General features: G+C 45.6%; 1 protein-coding gene across 1 annotated transcript in view; it reads right to left on the minus strand.

The window, feature by feature from the left end:
* The window catches only part of BLK (BLK proto-oncogene, Src family tyrosine kinase), a 36742-nt gene that overhangs the window by 11480 nt on the left and 3418 nt on the right, over window positions 1-21844 (minus strand). The window contains exons 2-6 of the mRNA XM_030945065.1: window positions 16483-16585; window positions 14115-14163; window positions 7595-7688; window positions 6523-6621; window positions 5391-5494 (exon numbers count right to left, since the gene is read on the minus strand). Of these exons, the coding sequence (XP_030800925.1) occupies window positions 5391-5494; window positions 6523-6621; window positions 7595-7688; window positions 14115-14163; window positions 16483-16585 (449 nt within the window). The remainder of the gene's footprint in view (window positions 1-5390; window positions 5495-6522; window positions 6622-7594; window positions 7689-14114; window positions 14164-16482; window positions 16586-21844) is intronic.

Consider the following 21844-nt stretch of genomic DNA (forward strand, 5'->3'; position numbering starts at 1 on the left):
CATCCACCCCTCCAACCTGCACTTCCCTCCATGACAGTCTAAACCAGGGCAGGTTTCAGTGCACAAAAGCATCACTAGATGTTGCTGCAGAGCAGAACTTCCAGCCTGTGTCAGTGTGGTTCAAGGCAGCTTAGTAGTGGGTTTTTTTTCCCCTTTGTCTGGATTGTATTTATGGAGTGAGTTGTTACAAGCCTGCTGGGCTGTTCTAAGTCTAATATGTCACCTGGGCTGATAAATTGCCCATTTTTGATGTTTTTTAATGAAAAGGCAAGGCTATACATGTTTAAAAGTGTGTATCTGTTCATGCAGGATCATAAAAAGAAGAAACAGCAAGTCTGAAACCCTAAGCCTGCACGTGAGGGGAAAGTTTATTAACATAAAATCCTCACTGGCTGCTGTTTCTCCATCCCAGCACCAGCAGTTTTCCCTACACTGTGCCTGAAACCCATTTGCATTTATAAAAAGCAGCAAAAAAGACCCCACCTCTGTGGATATTTGCTCTGTTGGAGTGATCATAAATCTTTACAAGCAGAGTTTGGAAGACTCTGAAGTTTTCCCAAATGCCAGCAATCACTTTGAGGGGACTCCCTTCCTGCAGAGACCAGATCTGGTGGTGTAAAATCCATGGAAAAAGCCTGGTGGTTTAAATCCAGAGCCAGAGAACCTCAATTTGACGTGGTGGTCTCCTCAGCAGAGGAAGCTCTTCTGGTTCTCTTTCCTTCACCATGAATGTCAGGCAGAAGACAAATTAAGAAGCCTTTTTGATTTGATCAGTCCTTAAGCTGAACAACTGAGAAACAGCCCTGAAACATCTTCAGTGAGGCAATAAGGCCTCGAGGGAAAGGCAAAGAAATGGCTCTACTGGCTCCTCTGTGGCCCTAAGTTCCAAAATAATGATAATAAACATCAAGGCCAAAGGCTGGACTTGATAATCTTAAGAGATCTTTTTTAACCTGAATGGTTCTGTGATTCTGTGAAGAAGAATATGACATTGATGACAACACATTATTATTATTATTATTATTATTATTATTATTATTATTATTATTATTATTATTATTATTATTATTATTATTATTATTATACTACTACTACTACTACTACTACAATTACTATTATTGTAGTAGTTTACTATTATTATTTCTAGTATTATTATTTCTACTGTTATTATTTCTAGTATTATAATTATTACTATTGCTATTATTTCTATTATTACTATTATTATTAACTGTTATTACCTTCCATTATTGCTGTTGAGGGCGATGACATTGTTTTAATTTCAAAGAGACTGAAATACTGCCCAGGCCAGGCTGCAGCCCAGGAGAGTTGGGCTCATGTGGCACAAGACCAGGAGGGTGCTTGGTGTGCCTGGGACACAGCTTAGGGTTTGTGGGGGATTTTTACAGGGTGAGGTCTGCTCAAGGAAGGAGCCAAACGTGGTGTGAAGGCAGCTGCACTGAGGCCAAATGATTCTGCAGAAGGAAATCCAGGAATTGATGACAAAACGCATCTGCAAGGGGGTGTCTGGGGGCTGAGAGTCAGCAGGGAATGGAGACCTGCCCTGTTTGCCAGAGGTTGCACCCAAAATACTCTTCTCCCACAGGATCTCCTTTCCAGGCCCCATCAACCCTTCAAACTCTCCCACACCTTTCAAACAGAGTCAGGGCCAATCTCTCAGCTGCCAGAGTTAATTTTTATCCTGTCATTAAGCTAATGACTGCATCTCAGCCCCAGTCACAGTTTAATTTACTGCAGGGAGCGTGGTGGAGCTTCCTTTTCCTTCTCCCTTGGGAGTTGCTGTGCAGGGGCAAGGCACTGAAGGGAAAGATTCAATTCTTCCTTCACAGAATCACAGAATGGTTTGGGTTGGAAGGGTTCTTAAAACTCATCTTGTTCCATGGACAGAGACATCTAAACCAGGTTGCTCCAGGCCCTATCCAACCTGCTCCCTGCTCCCAGTGACAGCAGAAAATGAAAATCATTGACTCCTAATTCCCTCTGATGATATCCAGGATAGCCAAAAGGAGTTCTTGCTCCTCAGCCTCAAGGACATCACCCTGCACATTGGTAAATCAGAGTATCAAACCACAAACAAATGGTTTGGTTGGAAGCTTAAAACTCATCTTTTCCACTCCTGCCATGGAGAGAACTTCCACTAAACCAATTGCTCCAGGCCCCATCCAACCCTCTCCCATGACAGCAAAAAAAAATCATTCCATCCCTCTGATGATACCAGGATAGCCAGTCTTCCCAGCCTCAAGGGACATTCACCTGTTCTGCATCCTGGCACAGATCTGGGCTGGTAATGAGTCCAGAGTACAAAATTTATGGAACAATTTCTTCATCAAAAAGTTGACCAGCCCTGGCACAGCTGCAGGACAGTGATGGAGCCCCCATTCCTGGAAGGGTTTAAATGCCACATCGATATAGCACCTGGGGACGTGTTTAGTCCATTTCCTGCTCCTGCAGCTCTCAGCAGCCCCTTAAATCCTTCCCAAGGGAAGGGCAGGAGCTGAGCTGGATGCAGAGGCTGAGCTGGATGCAGAGGCTGAGCTGGATGCAGAGGCTGAGCTCAGTGAGGTCCCTCCTGCTGGGAGCAGAGATGCAGGAATGCTGCTGGGAGCCAGGAGCCCGTGGCTCAGCACAGCTGGGGGAATGTGCTCCTGCAGCTTTTGGAATGATTGGTACTTCAGGGGGACTTTGTTTATTTGCAGCAGCTTCGGCAAGGACAGTGCTCTGCCGATTATTTCAGTGCTTCCCACACTGTCCCCATCTTCCCAGGATGCTGAATGTGCCTTTTGGGGACCTTGAGAAATGTTGGCTCTGAAGATTTGCAGAGTTTCTGCATCTCAAACCATGAGGAAAATGAGACCCAGCTCAGGATGGGCTGGGAATAGGTGCTGCTCCTAGTCAGGCTGCAGAACCCATCCCACTGTGCCTGAGACATCCCAGTATGAGGCAACCACCTCCCAGTTTAAGTCATTAATTGGATTTAGCTCAGCCCAGTGGCTAAAATTTGTCCCTGGTGGTCAAATTTTGGTGGTGATGTGCCAAGTGAATGAAAATACACGTCATGGGGGCAGAAAACAGGAAAAAACAGCGGGGCTGCAAGGGCAGGGTTAATTCCATGACATTGCTCTGCACATCTCTTGGGGGGCCACAGGGAGCTTTACATCAGGGAATTCAGCTTTATGGCACATTTGGAGATTCCTGGCTTTGTCTTTTCCCTTTCTCTTTAGGGAGGAGGAAGCTGTGGCTGAGATGGATCAAACGTGGTTGTTCAAGCACCCAAAGCACAGGGTGCTCAGGCAGCAGTTGGATGATTCAGAGGATGAGGTGTTTGAAGGAATAACATCCATATTTTATCCTAAATATCAGAAAAGGCACAGGGCAGAGACACACCTGAGCATTTGGGACTCACGTGGGGCTTCCATGGAGTGGAACCCACATCTGCTAATGCAGAATATCCCACACCTCATTCTTCTTGACAGCAGAGACAGGGCATTGAGAATCTGGTGATTTCTCCTTGGATTTCAGGACTCCACTACCTCTGCTGAAGCCGTGTGTGACCAAGACACATCCACACTCCAGATAATTGCAGAAGTTGGGGACAATTGTCCTAAACAAGTGCAGGGAAAGGTCTGATCCCATGCATGTGTGGCACCTAGAGATGCCACAAAGACCAGGATCATGTGTGGACAGAGCTTCAGACACAGCACTCCAGTGTTTGCTTTGGGTGCTCCCTGCCCTTCCTGGTGCAATGAACACCCCAAATATCCCAACAAACAAAGGGAGAGTGGGAATGGGATAAACAGAAGAGCAGCACGTGGCTCTAAGTCCAAGCCTGATCACTGCAAAAACACCACAAAAGTAGCAGGGAGATACAGCAGAAAAAGTGACTTATAAAGTGAAATGCTTAGAAACAAATATCTGAAATGTTTCCTGCGCTGAATGTTCCCTAAAAATTCTAAAAGCTGCAAATCCTTATGGATAGCAGCCCTCCTGCTTAGCATCAGCTCAGCAGGGATGTGTGGAGGTGAGCCCAGGCACGGGGCAGAGGGGGAAATTCAAAGTACAATGTCACAGTCTGACACAGCCTGGGGGCTGAGGGAGACTGCTACAGGAGGATGAGATTCCAGCTGCTGCCTCCAGACCCTGGCACTGTTTAATTTTCTGGCAATGGTGCAAGGAGCACCTCCATGGTGGAAGGAACAGATTCTGCCTTGGAGACCTCCCAAGGTGAATAGGGAAAAAAAAGAGACAAGGAAGGAAGAAGGAGATGTTGCAGTAGGCAAGAGCCATTTGTAGGGTGGAGGAACACGACTGTTCCCTCTCTTATTGTTTGGTCTGGGCCTTTGGAATATTTGGGAAAAAAATAAAAGGAAATGAAGGTTCCATATGATTCTAGATGGATGCTCCAACTCTCTACTGAAGAAGTCACAGTTGGACATCATGATCTTAGAGGGTTTCCAACCTAAACAATTCCTTGATTCTATTGGGAAGACACAAAGCACCTTTTCCCACGTGTTAAGGAAAGACTCCTGCATCCACTTGAAAGGAAAGGAACCAAATGACAGCAAGACACAAGCACTTTCCTGACCTAATCCATGGATCTGGTTCAGAGCAGAACCACGGGACCATCATGAACATCTCCATGCTGTAAACACGCACGATGGCCCAGAGGAAGCAAGGAGAAAAAAGTAGGAAAGAAACAATAAGGAATCCCCATGGGAAAGCCTAAACTAACTTCCAGACTCTATGAATTAATAATATGGAACAAAGAAATTGAAATTACATGGTTTTCTATTGTGGTTAATAACTATATCCACTACCCAAGAGGAGTTGGAGCATTGTCTGGTCTTTCCATCCTCACTGAATAATTTCTTCAAAAATCACACACGTTCATATGGAAGGAAAGTGGATGAAATCCATTTATCCTGCTCCAGTCACTCTCCTTCCAAAAGTTCTGTTTTGTATGAATTCCCCTTGCTGCAGACAATCAGGGAAAACATGTTTTCCCTAGGAAAATACGTTTTCCCTAGGAAAATCTCTTTTTGTCCAAACTGTGCAAGTTTCTGTTGCAAACAGGAGAAATATTCCTTCTAGAGTGTGTAGAAACATCTTTAAAAAAGAAAAATAAACATTTCCTTGGGAAGAAAAGGAAAAGAAAACCCCCTAAACTATTTTGGAAAATCTGCTTATTTGTGTCCCTGTGTCTCTGCCATGAACTCTGGTGGAAGAGCCACTCTTACCACAGCCAGAACTGCACAGAGGAGTAGATCATGAGCAAATCTTTGCCCTCCAAACCCCCAGCTCACTCCTAGAGCCCTGCTGAAGGTTTTCCAAGCCTGGGCAACAACGGGGAATTACCTTTGCTCCACGGATCTCACCTTTGGTGGTTTCACTCTCCCTGACGAGGAAAGAACCAACTTTGTTCCCAGAAGACAACAGCAGCCTTTCAGCATCTTTTCTGCTCAGAGTTCTAAAATACCACCTGGGAGACAGAAAAGGCAAAAGCATGGCTTGAAAAGGAAAAACTCTACCAAAAATTGAATTCTTTCCAGTTAGTTCTTTTTTTTTTAATTAATCATTACGCTGTGAAACTGAGGGTTGTTTTTATTAGCAAGTAGTTTTTTATCTGCTGGAAAGTGGCAGTAATGGACTGTTTTGGGTAGATTAACACCAGATTTGGATCACTTTGAGCTTGTTTCACAGCCTGGAAATTCAGACAGTGTGGGGAGTAGATGGGATGTGCAGTATCCCATACAAAGAACTTTTATGTCTCAGCCACATTTCTGTGCCCTGCTAAATATTTGCAGAACTCAGTGATGGTTGGGTCCCTCCAAGAAGAGATTGCAGGCAGAACTGATCATTTAGAGCTGAATGCCATAGAGGAGGAGAACTCATGGAAAAAAATTCTCCTTCTGTTGGTATTATAGGCAAAATAAACTCTTTGAATCCAGTCTTTGATTCAATTTTCCTTGCAGAGAGGCTGCATCTGGGCTCATGTAAAAAACAGCACTGTGGGTCTGGGCACTGGCGCTCAATTTTCTGTCTTGTTCAATTGTTGGTGTGGCCCCTGGCAGATCCAAGACCTGGATCAGTGCACCCCATCCAGAGATTCCCAGTTTACATATGGGTACTCTCTTGGAAGGTGAGAGGTTTAAAGCCATTTGTGTGGGTGGACTGGTCCAGTGGGACCAGAGGATGGTCCCTGGCACTGCCACCATAACCTTTCTGTTGCCCCCCCCTCAAATCCTTGTTTTCCACAGTGGGTGCAATCAATGGGACAAGAACCTTTGCCCACTTTCCCCATAACAACCTCATCCTCCCTTTCCACACCAATATGATGATCAAAAACTCGTCCTGAGCTTTTGGGCAGCATTGTTTGGGATGAGGAAAGACCTCCTGCCATCCAGCCCAGCAGTGACATCTTCCTGCCATCAGTAAAGCTCCTCCTGGAGCTCATTGAGATCCAGGGCACAGCATCCATGCTGACCTCTCAAAAGCTTTCCCACTTACTTTTCCTCTTCCAAACTGTCCACTTGTGCCACGAAGTTGCTGGGGATGTATCCTTTCCTCCCAGTGCTGAGGGACTTTGCCAGCCACCAGTCCCCCTCTCTGCAAAGGGAGCAGAGGAGAAGGTGTGAGGCGTGACAAGCTGAGGCTGTGGGGATGTGGATTGTGGGGTTTGAGCGCCGCAGATGGACTAGGACTCCATAATCCACTCTGCAGTTCCCTCTGGGTTCCCAAGCACCAAAACCAGGTTGGTGGCTGTTGGTGTTTCAGGGACTTGTGGAGGTGACAATCTCTTTCCATGAACATGGAGCAACCACAGACCCAAACCTTTGCCACACACCTCGAGTGGTCACGGGGTTTATTTTGTCTCCTGAACAGGGCATTGGGGTCCTTTCTGCTCCTTCTTTTGTGTTCCAGACATCCCACCTTGCTGTTCCACTCCTGACTGAGCCACCAGCCGTGACCCAAAGCCATCCCCACGCAGGGGGTTCTCCATCTCCTTGTCCCAGAGGTCCCAGCCCATGGCATCTGAGTGAGAAATGTCACCTCTGGAGGCCACCTCAAACCTCCAGCAGCCAAGGATGGAGCAGCCCTCCAAGGCTTGGGGCCCCCAAGCTCACCTCTGCCCTGTTATGGACTGGGCCTCTTCTGTGGTGACTTTGAGAAGTTGAAATGAAACCTCACAAGTGTCTGGCTCAGTTCTGTCCTTTCCTCTGACTACACCCAACCCACATCCTTTGCAGAAGCAGAATCAGCACAAACACAGGACAGGAGCTGTTTTTTCTTGGTTTTTTTTGTTATTGTTGTTGTTATTTATGCTACTTCTGCACCCATAGGCAGTGACAGCAAAGAGGGTCCCAGTACCGCCCAGGCAGGGACAATACCCAACCCCAGAGTATCTGTGACCCATGGAAAAGTCACCCTGCAGAGAGAAGAGGGTACCCAGAGCCACGCTCTGGAGCACAGCCAAGGCACAGGATCAGCTCTGGTCAGCTGCAAAGTGGTGACTGACCCCAAGGTCTCCCCTTTCCCAGCCTCCTGTGCTCATCTTTGAACTTCCTCCTGGGTCACTTACTTGGAGAGGACCTGGAGTTTCTCCCCTTTGACCAGCTCCAGGTCACGGTCACTTGAGGCAGGGAAATCGTACAGTGCAACCACAAACAAGTGATCTGAAAGAAGAATTAACTCCTTTGCATCCAGACTGTTCCTTGAGGGGCTTGATGCACACCTGGGTGTATGGTGGGGCATTTCAGCCCCTAAACATGGGGCTCTGTCATCCTCCCACCCCCAAATCCAACCTTTCCACCAACCCAGCTTTCCTGCTGACCACAACCTCTGCTCAGGGATTAACACCGATTCAACAAAGCATTTCCTGTGTATGTATTTTTAAAACACTGCAGAACCACCCCCCCCCTCCCAGTCCACAAAACCCACAGTGTCAACAAGAAAAAGGGGTTTGTGTGGAATTAGAAGGGCCATAAATAACCTGTCAGAGTTCAGCCTGAGTTTTACACAGTGGTAAATGAAAACTGCAACATTTCCCATGGTGGCTGTGGAATTTGACTCAAAATGACGAGGGGTTTTTTGATTGAAAAAAAAGCATAAAGTCATTGCAGTTTCTGTTGTTTGAGGCTGTTTCTAGGATTTAGCTCACCTTGGGCTCATGGCCTGTGGCCTGCGCTTTGAGCTCATCCGGTATCTTGTCATCCCTCCCTCTTGAACACTTTTCCTTGCAGTGAATGAATCAGAATGGTTTGGGTTGGGAGGGACCTTAAAGCTCATCCAGTTCCACCCCCTGCCATGGGCAGGGACAACTTCCACTATCCCAGGTTGCTCCAAGCCCTGTCCAGCCTGGCCTTGGACACTTCCAGGGATGCAGGGGCAGCCACAGCTTCTCTGGGCATCCTGTTCCAGGGCCTCCCCAAACTCACAGGGAAGATTTTCTTCCTCACATCTAACCCAAACCTGAGCTGTACCAGTTTAAAAGTTTCTGCCCATATAAAAATCTCTCTCTCATTTTTATGAGCCCTGTCCATGTGCCACGATGCTCCGGCCCAGCCCAGGGCTGATCCCTGTGGGCTGGAGCTGAATCTCTTAGTTTGCAAACCCCAGAGGCGCCGGTGCTGCTCTCGGGGAAGTGTTGCAACCTCTCCCCTGTGCTCTGCACGCTCACAGCTGCTGAAGCAGAAAAGAGCAGCTATTCTGGGGCAAATCAAAGTTTATAAAAAGAATCAGCACATGCGCAGGATCTCAGAAATCAAACCAAAACAACATGGTGGAAAAGAAAAAGAAAGGAGAGGGAGGGAAAGAAGGAGAAGATGGAGAAGAAGAAGGAGAAGGAGAAGAAGAAAAAAAGAATTAAAAAAATTAGAGAAAAATAAAAAATTTAAAGAAAAAGAAAAAGAAAAAAGAAAAATTAAAAGATAAAGAAAAAAAAAAAAAAGAAAATTTTAAAGAAAAATTTAAAGAAAAAGAAAAAAAAAAAAATTAAAAAAAAAGAAAAAAAGAAAATTTTAAAGAAAATTTTAAAGAAAAACTTAAAGAAAAAGAAAACAGAAAAAGAAAAATTTAAAGAAAAATTTATAGAAAAATTTAAAGAAAAAGAAAAAACCAAAAATTTAAAGAAAAAAAATTAAAGAAAAATAAAAATCTAAAGAAAAAGAAAAGAAAAAAAAAAAAAAAAAAAAAAAAAGAAAAAAAAAAAGAAAAAAAAAAAAAAAAAAAAAAAAAAAAAAAAAAAAAAAAGAAAAAGAAAAAAAAAAAAAAAAAAAAAAAAAAAAAAAGAAAAAGAAAAAGAAAAAGAAAAAGAAAAAGAAAAAGAAAAAGAAAAAGAAAAAGAAAAAGAAAAAGAAAAAGAAAAAGAAAAAGAAAAAAAAAAGAATTTGAACTGTGCTGCAGGAAGGCTTCAGCTTCTTTTCAGCCTAATTAATGCACTGAGACCGATGGACAGCCTATTATTAGCATTTTTCAAAACAGCCTGTCAAGCCACTGTCTTTGGGTGACCTTTTCAAATAATGCCACCAGCAAGAGAGCCAGACTGGCCCTTTGTCACAGCAAGATAACCGTGTCTCTGGGGTGACTTGGGGTTTGTGTCTGTGCAAGGCTGGCTGCTGCTCCGATGGCAATTTGTTAGGGAGGAGAAAGGGTCAGCATGGGAGGAAAGGCAGCTTTGGAAAGCAGAGCCCTGAGCAGCTCCCTTCAGGCTTTTGAGAAGGAAATCGGAGATCCATGAGAGGTTCCAGCAGAGTCTCTCTCCCAGGATGGGAAAAGGATGATCAGTCACAAGGGAGAATGCTTTGAAGTCTGAAAATAGCTGGCACGGTTGGGGGCTTCCCCTTGAGGCAGCTCGAATTAGCAATGCGCCCAAACTCTGTCTGCCTCCTTGAGAAAGTTGTTATCACACATCTGCTCAGACATGAAAGGGTTTGGGGCATGAGGTGTCCACAACCAGCCTGCCATCCACACACACACCCTCCTGGTCCTGTTGAAAGGGAAATAATGCAGTGATCACACTCAGAAAAATAGGAGCAAGTGTGTAAATGTCTTCAAGCCCAGAGTGGCTGTGTACTCCAGAAAATGAAAGTGGAGTTTTGATCTCGAAGCGACTGACATAAGTGAAAATAAATTAAATTAAAAAGAGAGAATGCAGCAAGGACAAAAAGGGTTTGTATGCTGAACAAATACTTTATCACCTCTTATCCCACAACAGGAACACTGAAATGAGCCAGAAGAAAAGTTCTCTCTGCCCGAGCTAGCAGGAATTGCCATCTCATGATGAAAGGGGCTCTTCCTGTCCCTGAGTCCATCACCCCATGAGAAACACATGGATTACACTGCCTTGGATCAGTTTGATCCACTCAGGCCACTCAGGGGCTGTGAGGAGCTCTCAGATAAAGCTGCCAGCCCCAGCACTTTGACTGGGAGCCAAACACATCCTGGCTCAGAGCTGCTGTCAGCAAAGTCTGATACCAGCAGGGTTTGCAGAGGCTCAGTGCCAGTTTGGTGGCTCAACGAGAATGATTCAACCAGTCCTCCCACTGCTGGCTTGTCCTGAATGGAAGGTCTTTGCAACCACCTCATGGTCACAAAGCAGAGCTGAGACTGTGTCAGGGTGTTCCAGAGGATCATCCATTGGTTTAGGGCCATTTTGGGATGGTCATGGTGTGAGTGACAACTTGCAGGACACGTTGGCCAGCTGGGTGCACTGAGTTATAACTTACTGCTGCTGGGAATGAGCTCAGCTTTCTGTTTCAGCCTGGCATGGGCTGGTTGGAATCGCTGAATCCTAAACTTGGAGAAGATCTTTAAAGTCGTCAAGTCCAACCATTTAACCCAGCACTGCCAAGGCAACCCCAAAGCAGGGCTGAGACTGTGCCAGGGTGTCCCAGAGGATCATCCATTGGTTTAGGGCCATTTTGGGATGATCGTGGTGTGAGTGACAACTTGCAGGACACGTTGGCCAGCTGGGTGCACTGAGTTATAACTTACTGCTGCTGGGAATGAGCTCAGCTTTCTGTTTCAGCCTGGCATGGGCTGGTTGGAATCGCTGAATCCTAAACTGGGAAAAGATCTCTAAAGCCATCAAGTCCAACCATTTAACCCAGCACTGCCAAGGCAACCCCTAAACCATGTCCCCAAGTGCCACATTCCTGTGGCTTTTAAATCCCTCCAGGGATGGTGATTCCATTGCCTGGGCAGCCTGATCTGAAGATTGGTAACACTTTTTGTGATTTTTTTTTCCTAACATCCAATTTAACCCTCCCCTGGTGCAACTTTAAGCCGTCTCCTCTTGTCCTTTCACTTTTTACCAGGGAGAAGAGCCCAACCCCTACCTGGCTACAATTTGTTTTCAGGGAGTTGTGCAGAGCCAGAAGGTCCCCATGAGCCTCCTTTTCTCCACGCTGAGCCCCACCAGCTCCCTCAGCCTCTTCTCCTCAGATGTGCTCCAGATCCAGGCAAACACTTTTGATTGGAATTTTTTTAATTTCTCACTGAAAACACAGCCCTTTTTTCAGCAGAAACAACCCTTCCTTCTCCCACTTCAGCTCAAACTCACATTTCTGACAGCATTCCTTTCAAGGTCAAAACCACATTCAAGTAACTACAATAAAAACAACCAAGAATTTCAGCATTAACTTTGAGATGCCACAGAAGACCTCAAGTTCCAGAGCATGCTAAACTTCCACACCCTGAAACTCAGTCCTGTTCATATTTTGGTCAGCAAGAAGCAAGTGAAGAGGTGGAAGAAGTGGTGGCTCCTCACCAGAAGAAATGACCTTGCAGAGACTTCAACTCCTCATGATGTTCCAGGTTATTAAAATGCTTGAGGATGAGCACCCAAACCCACCAGCTCTTTCCATCAGTAGGATTTAAATCCAGCTGTGAGCAGCTGGCAGGGCAAGGGCAGGGGTTATTCTACCTATTTTTTGTGTCTTATCCATCCAATGCAAGCAAACAGCAGCTCTACCATGGGACTCTTGGGTTTGGGGCCCACCATGAGCCAGGACTTTGCAGTGCTGGGGCCTTTGGGGGTTCAGAATTAAAATTTTGACTCCACAGAGACTTAAAACCAGCCTTAAAAACTTTGTGGTTGCTCAGGGAATGGTGTTAAAATGTTTGGGAGACTCACATCATGGGAGAATCACCTGAAGTGAAAAAAAGATTGGTGATGCCACATCCATATTGAATCCAGAATTCTGCACCCCTTGCCTGCCTTTGTGTTATTTCCATGAGGATAAATAATGTCAAGAGGAATTAGGTTTTTGTTAAAAATTGACAAATTGTGATTTCTGAGACAGAGGTGTGAAAGCTGGAAAGTGTGAGACAATTTCAACAACTCCAGATCAGAAAAAAAAAAACAAAGAAAAATAATTCAAAATGCAAGGAGAGCAAAAACAAAAAATCCACAAAAATTAAAAAAAAAAAAAAACAACAGGAAAATAAAGGGTTGATTTTACATTATGTGCCACACTTTCATAGCCAATAATTTTCCCTGATTGAATTTAAAGTGCTCCCACAGGATTTAATTCATCTTTCTGAATTTATTTTTTTATATTATGTGATTGCCTGGATTTTGTGCTTTCTCTTGTGATTCACTTGAATTGCTTTCACTTAGGAGAAGATCTCTGGTATCTCAAATATCTTGCTTAGTTTTTATCAGCCTGTTTTGCCACACGGGGCACAGTCAGATGTACCATCATTTCAGGAAACTCAGACACTGGCAGAGAAAAATAGGAAGTTTTCCAGACTATCAGTGTGAATATTTCTCCAGAACTGGAACTGAATCTAATGAACTAAATTAGTTTTGAGAGCTGAAAATGGCTAATATTGTACTTAATCCATTTTTTAGCATCTTTCAACTTCTGCCTTTGGGCATGAAGAAGAAGTAAAATCCGCCTCCTTGATCACAATTTCTGCTCTGACTCTGACCAGAGTGGAAAAAACCTTGTGATAAAAATCCTGTGATAAAAACCCTGTGAAAAAAACTCTGTGATAAAAATTCTGTGACAAACTGTCGGTCCCTGCTCAGCTGGGGAGGGAGGAGAGCACGGCCACTTGGAAATGTGCCATGAAAACCATTCTGCAAAAGAAAACATAGTTTCTGGAAAAATGGCCTTTCCATGAAAACACACCCCAGATCACGTGGTTGAAGGTATTCACCTCCCACAAATTTGATCTCCATAACAAAAGCTAAATTTGAAGAATATTTTGATGTTGCAGGAGTTCCTGTGCTTGGCCCATGGTGGGGACCCTCCATAAGACCTAAGAAAACCTAACACTGTCATTCCACCCATCCCATTTATTCATCATCCCCCTTTTCTCTTCCCTCACACCATCTCCCCCAATCCTACCCTTTCATCCACGTGAAGAACTTTCCTGTGTTGCTAACTGCCCTCTTCCAAGCTTCCTCCATTTCACCCCCTCTTCTAATTATCTCTCTCTGTGTCCTTAATCTGCAGAATTCCTCTGACAAAAATGCACATGAGCTGCTGCTGGAGGCTGGGCAGAGGGAGCTGAGGGCTCCCTGCTAAAAGGCAATAATCTCCAAACACCATCTGTGACCCACAGATAATTGCAGAGGTGGATGAAGCCGACAGCCCATCTCCAGGCAGGGGCTCTGTGTATCCTTATTTTATCCTCTTCCCTTTCTTCTCCTTCTCTTTGTAGCCTCTCTGGGCTCTCTGATGCCTGCTATTTCCTCTGAAATTTTCAGCTGGCTGGATAAAGCATCCATGGCTTGTCACACTGCAGACAGGGCAGAGAAATCTCACACAGCTCCAGGCTCAGATCTCCCTTTGCTCCAGCAATCATGGAATCACAGGATTGGAGGAGACCTTAAAGATCACCTGCTTCCAAAGGAGAGGGAGTGCTTTTCCCTCTGGATTTCTTTGATGAGCAAGGGGAAAATTGGAAGCTGCAAGGACTTGGTGATGTAAACTGAGTTTTGTGAACCACTCTGATAAACTCCCTGCCTGGCACGGCTGCAAATACAGAAACCACACGCCTGTGACGTGATGGCTCGTCCTCAAACCCTGACATTTGGGGACCACCACCCTGCAAAACCTCACGGGGAGGCAAAGAAAACAGAGCCTTACCTTGTGCAGAGGCTTGGTGTAGATGAGGGCTGTTGATAACTTGTCTCCCCTGTGATAGAAATAGAAAGGAAAAAGGAGATATTTATCACTTTGCTGTGTTTCAGGAAGAACTGATTTCAGCTTCACACACGAGTGGGAGTCTGGTCCAGAGACCACTGCAGCCCCTGTGCCTGGCTCCACAGCTGTGATGGCTTTAGCACATTTTGCCATGAGGTGTTCACAGCTGTCTTCACAGAAAAGCTGCAATAAGCCTTGGCTTCCCTCTGAGTTAAAGCAGAAATCTGCTGCCCCCTCATTTGGAGCCTGCTCCATCCAACCCCTGTCCACTGATGCCAGATTTAGCATCAGTGAGCGGTGAGAGATGAATGGTCCAATTGAGAAATGGCAATTGCAGAGTTGTTTGAAGCAGAAAACCAGAGATATTGTCTGCCATAATTGTCCCAAGGATCATGGGTGTATGATATCCTTTGCTCAAGATTACATTAAAAAAAACCCAGAGGCAGTGACTGCAACAGCTAATTAATCAGAGAACTGTAGAAATCATAGAATATTCGATGGTTCTTGTGGATATCCACTCAGGATATTCTATGATCCAATCATTCCTGAGATGGAAGGGGCCCACAAGGATCATTGATCCAGCACCCCAACCATCCCACCCTGTGCCTTGGAACGTTGTCCAAATGCTCCTGGAGCTCTGGCAGCCTTGGAGATTCCCTGGGGAGCCTGCTCAGTGCTCAGCGCTCAGCACCTTCTGGGGAAGAACCTTTTCCCAATATCCAAATTGGGAAAAATTCCCAATTTGGGAATTAGTCCCAAATCCCAATTGCGACTAAATTTCCTCTGACACAGCTCCAGCTGTTCCCTTAGGTCCTGTCACTGGCCACAGGGAGCAGAGGTTGCATCTGCCCCTCCACTGTCCCTCAGGAGAAAATTGCAGACTGTGAAATTAAATAGCAACAAGTCACTGCAGCTCATCTGGGCGCAATTTTAAAATGCTTATTTTGCTCCTGGTTTGGTTTGGCCCTGCTGCTGGAACTGGCAAATTGTCCATAGATCGTTCCAAGTGAGCTGGGATGGAACCACCTTGTTTTGGGGATAACAGTTTGAAACTGGCCTTCACCCACCTCACAGTGCCTGTGGTGGGTGTTTGACCACACTGGGTATTTTTATACACGCGCAAAAGTGGTGAAATACAGACAACAGAACTAAAAACACCTCGTGTTTTCTGCCTGCACCATCCTTTCACCCCAGCTCAGCAGCAGTGTGGGGTGGGAGAGCTGCTCATCTGCTGCCATTTCTCATTTAAGTGGAAGAAATTTGGATTTCCCCTGACATGTGAGAGCTGAGTGCCTGTGGCAAAAAATAACGAATGGCAGAAGGTGGCCAGTGATACTGTATTTATACTGATAGTGGCTCCTCTCCAGTGAGCTGGAGAGAACGAAATTTAGGAAAATAACATCTTCTTGGTCAATCTGACATCTGCTGTCATGAAAACTGGACTGAATAGCCGTGGGAGAACTCAGAAATTAAAGTAAAGGAGTGAAAAACATCTCCAGCTGTCATAAAAAGCAACGATTTGCAATTCCTCCCCTCTCCCAGGGCTCGACATGGTCTTCACATGAGAGCTGCACCTCGAGTTTCTCTTGTGCTGGCTGCAGTGCTGGCAGGGGCAAGGAAAGACAAAAGAGCTTCATGTCCTTTGGACAGCAATGGAGGCGAAGTGACTTACAAAGTTTAAACAAGTTTGCCATTTGAGGTCTCCTAAATCCTTCCCCAGTTCCTTCCTGCTCTGTGTCCACGCCAGCAGAGGCTGAGGGAAGGCAAAGGGAGCAGCAGATGCCCAGGATTTCTGATTTTCAGCTCACCCCAACACAGACTGGCTGCAGACCCTCCTCACTGAACCCGCTGAGGACTCACAGTGGTGAAGTTTCCATTGTGGTTTGCAACTTTGAATCTTAGCCTGAATCTGACCCATCTTGCAAGTCAGCAACATCAGCTTGGGTTTCAAAGTGCTGATGAGAAGATATTTCAATACACAGTATTTTAGGGGTTTGAAATATACAGGGGTTCCTCAGAGCCCTTCCCACCCCTGTCCAAAAGGGATCAGCTGGGAGGACCAGGTTTCCCAGAGAAGCTGTGGCTGATCCATCCTTGGAAGTGTCCAAGGCCAGGTTGGACAGGGCTTGGAGCAACCTCGGATAGTAGAAGGTGTCTCTGCCCATGGCAGGGTGTAGAACTGGATGGGCTTTCAGGTTCTTTCTAACCCAAATAATTCTGTGATTCTGTGATTCTAAATGTTGCCTGCATCACCCCAGATCCCAACTGAGCTGCGGTGGGATCCCAAAAGGACACAAAACTGCAGGCTTACCTTGGGTGGGGCAGGAGGGGGTTTTCCCTTCGTTTTTGGGTTGCCTCCAGAAGTGTGTTTCTCACTGGGCATCAGCTGATTTTTGCTGCCAAACAGCCCCATCCTGGAAGGAAGAGCAGAAATTGGTTTTAATGGGACTGCTTTTGGGGAAAGATGCAGGCACTGAGGGACAAAGTCTGTGCATGAAGAACAAGCAGGAGAAGATCAGAATGCAGGACGATGGGACAGTGAAGAGAGGAGTTGAAAACCATCCTGCCTACAGTCCTCTGCTACCTTGGAACCTTGTCAACCCCATGGTTTCTGTTCCCACATGACTCTGGTGTTTCACACTTTGCAAATGAGATTCAAACAGACACTACAAGTCACCAGAAACACAAGAAAAAGAGGCTCAAATGACTGCTTTGGATATGTCCCCTCTCCAACTCAGAGATCCCCATCTGATATCAACCTTGCTCCAGACCTGGGTGATGCTGGAGGGATGAAGATGGATTTATCAACAGCCCTGTGCTGAGCTGTTCAGCTGTGCCAGGGCCTCAGGAGGGTCACACAGTCCCTGGCCCGAGAAGGAGTCACCTCAGGCAGCTCAGGGCTTTCTGCAGCTCCTGTCCCTCCCACGCAGCAGGGCCAGCGCGCGGATGTGGCCGCGCCGTGCACGGAGCCAGCCCTGCTGCTCCTCACGTTTCAGCAGCTCAGGCTCACACTTGGTTTGTCCAGGAAGACACAGGACCTCTCTGGCCCTTTGGAATACTGCAAGAAGTTCAAGGAATGTGGTGCAGCCTGCATCCATCCTGCCTGTAAAGACAAGCCGAGGGCTGGTCTCATCCATCTGCAGTACTCTGGTACTTCTTGATGTGCTCTGGGTCCTCACAAGGTGTGACTCTCCCAGAAATCATGGATTAGGTTTCCCTACACCCTATGGATGTCCCAGACCTCCTGGGCACCTCAAGGATCACTAGACACAAATGAGTCAAACCATTTCTATGGATCATCATCTGGTCTGCATTAAGGTTTCCAAACTTGGGCTTGAGGACTGTTTGACTTTCATCCTAGAAATGTAATTTCAGCTCCAGTCTGGAATTCAAGGATAATAATGGGTCTGGGTAGCCAAAATGGCCAAACTCTTCTTGGAGCCTCAAAAATGATGGAGCAGATGAAGCCAGCATTGCTGAAGTGCAACATCCAGCGCCAAAGTCTGCCCCACTCCTGCCTTGAACCAAAGGCTCTGGAAGGCGTGGGCTACATGCCCAAAACCCTCCAAAAATTAAACCCTGAATACTCTTAGCTGTGCAGAGACACAGTGACTCCTATTCCTGCCAAAATACCTCAAGATCTGCCATGATCATGGAGGATCAGGGACCTCAGGTCCAGGGACACCCCCAAATGTCAGTCTGGCACTGTCTTTTGGTAGTCAGATTCCAACCAGTGTGTTCAGAAAAGCTCCCAGCCAGCCAGACTCGAAGGGAAAAATATTCCAGTAAAAGCAACTTTTTCTTTTGCTTTCTAGCACAGATCTAATATTTCAAAATCTGGGACTCTAAAATGAGGTTTCTAATGGAGCCACCACAATATTATAATTTTTAAATATCTTCTCCCTTCTGCTTTATTTTTATTTTATTATTACTGATAAGGTGTGCAAAATAGAAGGAATTGGTGAAATATTTCAGGATAGCCTGATACACACTTCCGCCCCCATCCAAAAGTTTTTCATCTCTGAGATTTCCTTTGACCTGGGTTTGCAGATGGCCCATCCATCTGTCCCCAGGCCTCAGCTCCGCTCCAGGCACTGACAGCACAGTTGGAGGGGGAGTTTCACCTATTAAATCAACCAGAGCAGTTCCTGCAGCAATTTCATTTTCATTTGGCAGCCTCCAGGTTGTACCCAGAGCTTGCTCTGCTTAGCAGATCTGGTGGTGCAATGGCACATGATTTATTAGGGGAACTTTTCCTGCTTTTCCACTCTCAACTTTGTGCCAGGATTTCAGATTCTGGATCATGGGGGTTTTTGCCACGAGAGTAGCTTGAATTTTCTTTTTCTTGGTTTTCTTTTTTTTTTCTTGCAGCAGCAGGAAAGAGCAAAGTATGATTTAAAGTCAAGGCTGGATGATGGACAAGTTTCAGCTATCACTCATTACCAACTGTGAAAGACAGAAAATCCACCTACATGTTTGGCATGGATTTGTTATCCTTGTTACAGTCTCACTGGAAAATCCTGAGGTCTCTGATATACTCTCCAAAATGAGGGATAATTCATGCAGCTGCCATATTTTTGGCAGATTTAGGGAATGTGAGATGCAGCACGAGTCAGCAATTCTCTTTGGCTGCCAGTTGTGTCACAAGGATGATCTTATGGGAGGGTTGACAGACCATCTACAGGATCATGGATGCTGCTTTTGGGGTTTTCAGTTGCTCTCAATGCGTGATGGCAACGAAAGATATTTTGGCCATCAAATAGATCCTCCCACACACATCCTCCCTCTCCCCTTCCGCCCTGTGTCAGGCAATGTGATTTGTCCAATCATAGGAACACCAGGTGCTCACATAACTAATGGAACACATAAAAAATAAATTATTATTATTAATTATTATTATTATTATTATTATTATTATTATTATTATTATTATTATTATTATATGTTTGTGGGCCAGCAAAAGGATATAAAATGCTGTTGGAGATTGGACCCTCTGGACCAACTGATCTTCCAAGAGGCAAGGGAGCTTCTGGATGGGTCTTCACCCTGGCAGGGACACCTGCAGGACGTCCAGCCCAAAGATGGGGAACTTTTGGGTGGATGAGTAAAAGCTCTCAGTTCTGGTCAAATACAGTGATAAATCCTAAAGTAGCTCTATAGGTGCTTTGCAATTGTGAATTCTGCAGGGCCAAAGACTGAAAATCTGTACATTTCCAGCTGAACTTGCTTAGATTGTGATGCTTTAGTCGCAGTCTGTTGGCCAAATCTGAGACAAAGTGGAGTGAGCCACAGTTAGATTTCTTTGGGCAGTTTAGAAAGCGAGGCGGTCTCATGGCTCAACAGGAGAAACTACCTGGTGACACTATAACTACTGCAATAGATCATGGAGCTATTATTTAGATATTCATTGACAATATTTATTGTATTATCTATAAATCTAATCATAATCACACCATCATTGTGTCCTACTTCTCCCCCTGGGCCAAGAATCTTCTTTTTACTACTCTGGTACCCAGTGGTGGCTCTGGTGGGGCAGAATGGGAAAGGCCTGGAGGAACATCAACTCAGCAAGTCCAACCAGGGGCTTGGAGCCATCCCAGCTCCTCTGGCAGGGTTTGAGAGGAGTGGGGACCACCTGTGCACCCCCATGGGGACATTGCAGCCCTTTCTGCACCCTGCAGAGACTGGAAACACCTCTCTGCAGCCTTGCACAGGCTCAGCTCCGTTCCCATGCACGTGTCGGAGACACAGCCCTGCAAAAGCAGCTCAGAGAGGGGAACAACACAGCCCACCTCAAGTCAAGCCTCCCACGAAGTTCACTCACTCCCACCCACACACAGGAGGGGTTTGAACAGCTCTGGGGATTCACAGTCCCTACAAAATCCACGAGTCCTGCTCTCCCAGTTGCCTCCAACACCTTCGGCAGCCAACGCCACCATCCTTTGGGCCAGCAGGTGTTTTACAAAACCCAAAATAGTCCTGCAGGCAAATGTTGCTGGATACAGAAAGCTGCTGGTTCCCATTTCACAGCGGGTGGAACCTTGGATTGGTAAAAAGTAATTTTGTTTTCAAAAATAAAGGCAGCTGAGTTGAGTGAGTGTCATGACAATATGTTTCACATCTGATTAATGCTCTAAAAAATTATCTTTGCAAGAAAAAACAAATGAGACAAGCCACATAGTTTCCCACCCTGTTTTTACTTTTTTTTTCCAGCAGAAAGCAGTGCTGGGGAGAGCACAATAAGTAAGAAAATCATAGAAATTTCCTTTTGTGAATTTATAGTATTTCTCATCTAAAAATGTTGGTTTTATTTAATAAATAAGAGGGGGGAAACTTTTTTCTTCAAGCCTCCAAGACAAGTTCTTTTTAAAGCGACCAAAAATCAAAGCAGAACAAGCAGAACAAAAAAGTTTTAAGGCAACACAAAATTTTAAGGCAACACAAAGCTTTTTCCATATCGCTCTTCATCAGGGAATGGAGTGATAGGACAAGGAGTAACGGGTTTAAAGTGAAGGAGGGGAAATTTAGGTCTGATATATGGAAGAAATTCTTCCCTGTGAGGGTGGTGAGGCCCTGGCACAGGTTGCTCAGAGAAGCTGTGGCTGCCCCTGGATCCCTGGAAGTGTCCAAGGCCAGGCTGGACAGGGCTTGGAGCAGCCTGGGATAGTGGAAAGTGTCCCTTGCCTATTGCAGAGGGTGGAATGGGATGGTCTTTAAGGTCCCTTCCCACCCAAACCATTCCAGGATTTTATGATTCTATATGCACAAAAACATTTAGCAAAAAACAGCTTCAGAAACAAAATCATGGAATTCTTGGAGTGGTCCTGTGCAGGTCCAGGAACTGGACTTGATGATCCTTATGGCCCCCTTACAACTCAGGATATTCTACAATTTTATGATTCCAGCTTAGCTGCTGCTAGGTCATGAGTAAAGAATATTAGATTTTCCTGGAAGAGCCAAGCTGAAGAAGCCAATAGCCACCAGGACAATGAGCTCTGTGGTGCAGCCAGCCCTGAATTTGTGGGACAGACATGCAGGTCACAGGAACACTGGGTGTATGAGCAGAACCTCTAAAACTGGGGTTCATGCTGGATGCCCACGTTGGGGAATAATAGAATGCAATTTTAGCAGCCTTCACAGACATAGTTGAGGTAGCATTTTGGCTACAGAATGAGGTGGGTGCAGGATCAAGTGTTTCTGCAGCAATGAGTCAAAGGGAGCTCTTTGAAGATCATAAAATCACAGAATATCCTAAGTTGGAAGGAACCCACAAGGATCATCGATCCAGCTCCTGGCCCTATCCAAGACATTCCACCCTGTGCATCCCTGAGAGCATTGTCCAAACACTCCTGGAGCTCTGGCAGCCTTGGCCATTCCCTGGAGAGCTGTTCAGTACTTGACCACCCTCTGAGGGAAGAATTTTCCTTAATATCAAACCTAAACCTCCCTGGACCCACCTTCACACCATTGCCTCAGGTTCTGTCATTTCAAATCTTTGCCCATCTCATTTTTACAGTGAGCAGCCCTGCACCACCTACTGCCATTTGCTGCTTTCCTCTACCAGGGCAAAAGAGATCTAAAGTAATTTTTGATGAGAATCCAGCACCTTCTGCAAGAAGGATGTGGAGGACACTGACAGGCAGCCTTGGGATTGTGTGGGCAGGTATAGGAAA

The sequence above is a fragment of the Camarhynchus parvulus genome, chromosome 3 (assembly GCF_901933205.1).
Source record: "Camarhynchus parvulus chromosome 3, STF_HiC, whole genome shotgun sequence".
Taxonomy (NCBI): Eukaryota; Metazoa; Chordata; class Aves; order Passeriformes; family Thraupidae; genus Camarhynchus; species Camarhynchus parvulus.